The sequence below is a fragment of the Penaeus vannamei genome, chromosome 36 (genome assembly GCF_042767895.1).
Source record: "Penaeus vannamei isolate JL-2024 chromosome 36, ASM4276789v1, whole genome shotgun sequence".
NCBI classification, from domain to species: domain Eukaryota; kingdom Metazoa; phylum Arthropoda; class Malacostraca; order Decapoda; family Penaeidae; genus Penaeus; species Penaeus vannamei.
Window position 1 is genome coordinate 4,176,477 of NC_091584.1, and position 5,000 is coordinate 4,181,476.

The 5,000-nt window shown below is 44.8% G+C and overlaps 1 protein-coding gene across 24 annotated transcripts in view; it reads left to right on the top strand.

Moving 5' to 3' along the window:
* LOC113814275 (titin) overlaps positions 1–5,000 on the top strand; it is a 213,810-nt gene that overhangs the window by 54,154 nt on the left and 154,656 nt on the right. For 22 of the 24 annotated variants that reach the window (XM_070114577.1, XM_070114575.1, XM_070114595.1 and 19 more), the window contains 3 exons: positions 1–2,211; positions 3,399–3,496; positions 4,217–4,261. The exon at positions 1–2,211 is cut by the window's left edge and continues 1,207 nt beyond it. In XM_070114577.1, the coding sequence (XP_069970678.1) occupies positions 1–2,211; positions 3,399–3,496; positions 4,217–4,261 (2,354 nt within the window). The remainder of the gene's footprint in view (positions 2,212–3,398; positions 3,497–4,216; positions 4,262–5,000) is intronic. The other 2 variants (XM_070114581.1, XM_070114588.1) reach the window with 1 other exon arrangement.

Below are 5,000 nucleotides of genomic sequence, written 5' to 3' on the forward strand. Positions count from 1 at the left end.
GACGCGTCCGCCGCCGCCGCCGCCGACCGGAGGCGCTCGGCGCAGGACGCGGCCTCCGGCGGCGCCAGCCCGCAGTGGAAGTCCGAGCAGGAGCTGGCGGACATCGAGAAGAAGAAGCAGGAGGCGAGGCTGAAGATCGGGGAGCAGAAGAAGCGCGACGATGCCAGGCACCTGAGGCTACAGAGGAAGCAGTTCGAGGCAATAGCGATGCAGGAGAGGAAGAGAGTCGAGGAGAAAAGGAAGCAGGAGGATAAAAAAAAATTGCAGGAGCAGTTTAAAAAGGACCAGCAGAGGATCCAGGAGGAGATGAAGAAGAAGGAGGAATCGAAAAAGCAAGAAGAACGGAGAAAAGAAGAGGAAAAGAGAATAGAGGAAGAGAAGAGAATTGCAGAAGAACAACGGAGACTTGAAGAACAAAGAGCAGAAGAAGCGAGACGCAGAGAGGAAGAGAAGCGTCTTCAGGAACAAAAAAGAATTGAAGAACAAAAGAGAAAAGAGGAAGAGAGAAGAATAAAAGAACAGAAAATACTTGAAGAACAAAAAAGATTAGAAGAACAAAGGAGATTGCAGGAACAGAAGCGATTGGAAGAACAAAGAAAGCGTGAAGAGGAACAAAAGAGAATAGAAGAACAGAGAAGATTAGAAGAACAGAAAAGGTTGGAAGAACAAAAGAGAATAGAAGAACAGCGAAGATTGGAAGAACAGAGAAGGTTGGAAGAACAAAAAAGGTTGGAAGAACAGAGAAGATTAGAAGAACAGAGAAGGTTGGAAGAACAAAAAAGGTTGGAAGAACAAAGAAGATTAGAAGAACAAAGAAGATTAGAAGAACAAAGAAGATTAGAAGAACAAAGAAGAATAGAGGAGAAGAAAAGGTTGGAAGAACAAAAGAGATTAGAGGAACAGAGGAAATTAGAAGAACAGAAAAGATTGGAACAAAAAAGATTAGAAGAGCAAAAAAGATTGGAGGAACAGAGAAGATTAGAAGAACAGAAGAGGATAGAAGAACAGAGACGACTGGAAGAACAAAGAAAACTAGAAGAACAGAGAAAACTCGAAGAACAAAGGAAGATGGAGGAAAAGCGAAGATTGGAAGAGGAGAAGAGGCGAGAAGCGGAAAAGAAGGCGGAAGAACAAAGAAAACTTGAAGAACAGTTGCGCCAAGAAGAGAAGAGAAAGTTAGAAGAACAAGTGAGACTCGCGGAAGAGGAGAGAAAGCGGGAAGAACAAAGGAAGCAAGAGAAGCGCAGAGAGAAGAAGCGCGCCGAGGCCCAGAGGAGGGCGGAGGAGAAGAAGAAGGAGGAGGAGGAGAAGAAGAAGGAGGAGGAGAGGAGGAAGGAGGAGGAGGAGGAGAGGAGGAAGGAGGAGGAGGAGAGGGCGCTAGCGGAGAGGAGGCGACAGGAGGAGGCGTGGATGAGGGAGCAGCAGCAGAAGGCGGAGATGAAGGCCAAGCGGCGGTACGAGGAGCAGGTCAAGGGCGAGGAGCTGCGGCTGAAGGAGCGCAAGAAGAGCGAGGAGCAGGCGGAGGAGCAGCTGCGGCTGGAGGACATGCGGCGCCAGGAGGAGGAGCGCATGCGGCAGGAGGCGCAGGTCTACGAGAACTACCGCCGCCACCTGGAGGAGAAGAAGAAGTCGCAGTTCTACGACTCGGACGACTACGCCTCCGAGTGGGACCTGCCCGACGAGGAGGAGGAGGCGGAGGAGGCGCCCAAGGCGTCGCCGCACCAGGAGGAGAAGTTCGAGGAGCTGCAGGCGCAGAGCGAGGAGGAGCTGTACGAGGCGCAGGAGAAGTCCATCCGCAACCTGGAGCGGCAGATCCGCAAGCAGAGCGACCGCGAGAAGCGGCGCCGCTCCGAGAAGCAGCAGGGCGCGCGGCGGCCGCAGGCGCAGCAGGCGCAGGAGGCGACGGGGCCGCAGCGCTGGCACTCGGCCAGCACGGGCGACCTGCGGGCGTCGCGCACGCTGCCCGTCACCAAGTTCAGCCCCGACCCCATGGAGTTCGGCTTCCGCCCCATCGAGCGCCCGCACGCCAAGCTCTCCAAGTCCACCGGCAACCTCAGCGGCGGCGCGTCGGCGGCGGCGGTGGCGGCGGTGGCGGGCGCGGAGGCGGGCGCGGGCGCGGGCGCGGAGGCGCTCTCGGAGGCCGCCATGGAGATGGGCGGCGCGTGGGCGGCGGGCCAGCCGCTCTCCACCAGCCTGGGCGACCTGCAGCAGGTAGGTCCTTGTCAGGCGGAGGGAGACCTGCGCCTTATGTGCACGAGCACACTGTGCTGTGTCTATACATCTACATCTATGATCATATCCATCTACCAGTCTTATCTATGTGTATATCTACATATATATATGTATATCTATCTATATATATATTATATGTATATATGTATGTGTATATATGTTTATGTATATATGTTTATGCATATATATACATACATATATATATATATATATATAAATATATATATATATGCATATATATATATATATATATATATATATATATATATATATATGTATATATATCTGTATATATATATGTATATATATCTGTATATATATATGTATATATATATATATATATATATATATATATATATATATATATTTATATATATGTATACATAAATATAAATATATATATATATATATATATATATATATATATATATATATATATATATATATATATATATATATATGTATATATATATATATATATATATATATATATATATATATATATATATCATAATCATGATAATAACAATACTGATAATGATAATGATAACTATCATTATAACTATCATTATTTTAATGACAATTATGATAATTATAATAGTAATGATACCCCATTCATATAGAATATGAATATCTGCTAACAGGTACACGCAAATTCACTCTGAATTTCTAAAGAGAAAATCCAAAAATCAACATTTCCAAATCATTTCTTTGCCTCCAATTAAACAAACGCAGATCAGCCATAAACAAAGATTTTTTTCTGCCAATGTGAGCTCAAAGCTGTAGATATTAACTATTGCAAAAGTGGGGCACGCTATTGACCCCGTGAGCCCGTGGCAACCGCTGCGGCCACAGAGCAAATTGCAAAAACCACAGCATGGCCAATGCAATCACAGGAGGTTGCAACTTCGATACGAGAGTCAGAGAGCTCGTATAACGAATATACAATTTCTTATAACAAACGCTATTAAATGTGGTTTTCCTTAACCGGGATGCTAGCCAGTCCTAATAAGGAAGTAAGTTCTTTTTAAACCACCCAAATGCCATCTATGAATTATTTAATTAAAATTTAATTATTTAAATTAAAAAAAAACATCTATGAATTATTTTGTTGTTGAAATATTCATCTTATTAAATATTCATCTTATTATATCATCTTATTGCAGCAGGTGTCGAAGAAACCGCCCTTGCCGTCTTCGAAAGCCAAAGTCAAGTTGCGCAATGCTTCGAGTGAGGAGAACTTGGGGCGGCCGCAAGCAACTCGGTGAGTCGGAGCTGTGGGCGTGAGGGCTGTGAAGGGTGGTGGGCGGGGGATGGGCGGGGAGCAAAGATGGGGAGTGGGGGGGGAGGGACGAGGGCGGGGGTTTGGGGGGATGGGCGGGGAGGTAAGGTGAGGAATTGGGGGGGGGGGCGGGGACGAGGGCGGGGGGTGATCGGGGGAATGGGCGTGGGCGAGGGGGGGGGGGTGGAATGTGATGCAAGGGGGTGGTGGGTGATTTAGTAGAAAATTATGTGTGCTTGAATTCCAGGACTGTGATGGTTGTGTTATTTGTGTTTATTCAGGTTTTGAATAAATCGTATACTATTTTCTGTGTCGCTGTTAGCAATATATATATATATATATATATATATATATATATATATATATATATATATATATACAGACACACTAAGCATATCTATAGACACTTAACATATATTGTAAGTCACTACCAAATTAAGTTAAATTACAAAACAATTGTAATGTAAATGATAACATTCTCAACTTACAGATAAAATACACTTTCTTAGCAATCTATCTAAACGTAGACATAAACTTAGCAGCTAGCATGACCAGCTGCCCATACTTGTCGCAGAAAATCTCGCCTCAAATTGCTAAAAAAAAACAAAAGCATGCGTACTTCTTTTTACTTCATATTAATGCAGAATGGAATCCCGATGACAGAACGGTACATAATGCGTCGATTTCTTGGCCTTCCCAAAGGTTATATATCGACGAGTCTTGCGACTATTACTCCGACGGCGAGGTGTAAGTCCGCTAAGGAGAGCGAGTTCCGCTGACATTAGCGGGCGGGACGGCGGCTGCCTCTTGGGAAGATGGCCGCTGTTGCCGGGAGACGCTTCGCTGCCTTCCTGTTGCTCGCTCCTGCGGGGATTCTGATGGCTGTGCTTGCACGTACACACACACACACACGAACGAATGCATGCACGCACGCACGCACCTGCACACACGCATGCACGCACGCCCCTACACACACATACGCACACACACACACACACACATATACATAGATTAACACATACAGTACTTCAAACATATATTCTTCATCAGAATCTCCGAAGTAGACGTCTTCCTGTATAGAAACTGATATTTTTATCTTCTTTGCTACTTTTAAAAGCACCAAAATGTACAATATTCAATCCCATGTATTCAAAGCCTCGCCCAAATCGCAGCAGGATGACGTCACGCGCCGAGTAACGGAAATAACGGCAAAGATTTAAACTGTTAGGCCGTTTTTTGCCGAACTAACATTTACATTATGCAAGGCGAATAGGTCAGCTTAACATTGATTTTCGATTTCACTAAAGTCAAGGATATCTTACGATTTCCTGTAACATTACTGCATCATATTTACGTATAACATTAGCCAATAAACGTACGAAACTAACCTCAGCATGAAACAATAGAGTGAACAGCAAAAGGAATCTAATCCTATTTGAAATTGCTCTTAATCGGTATTTGTGAAAACAGAGATAGAATTTACTGA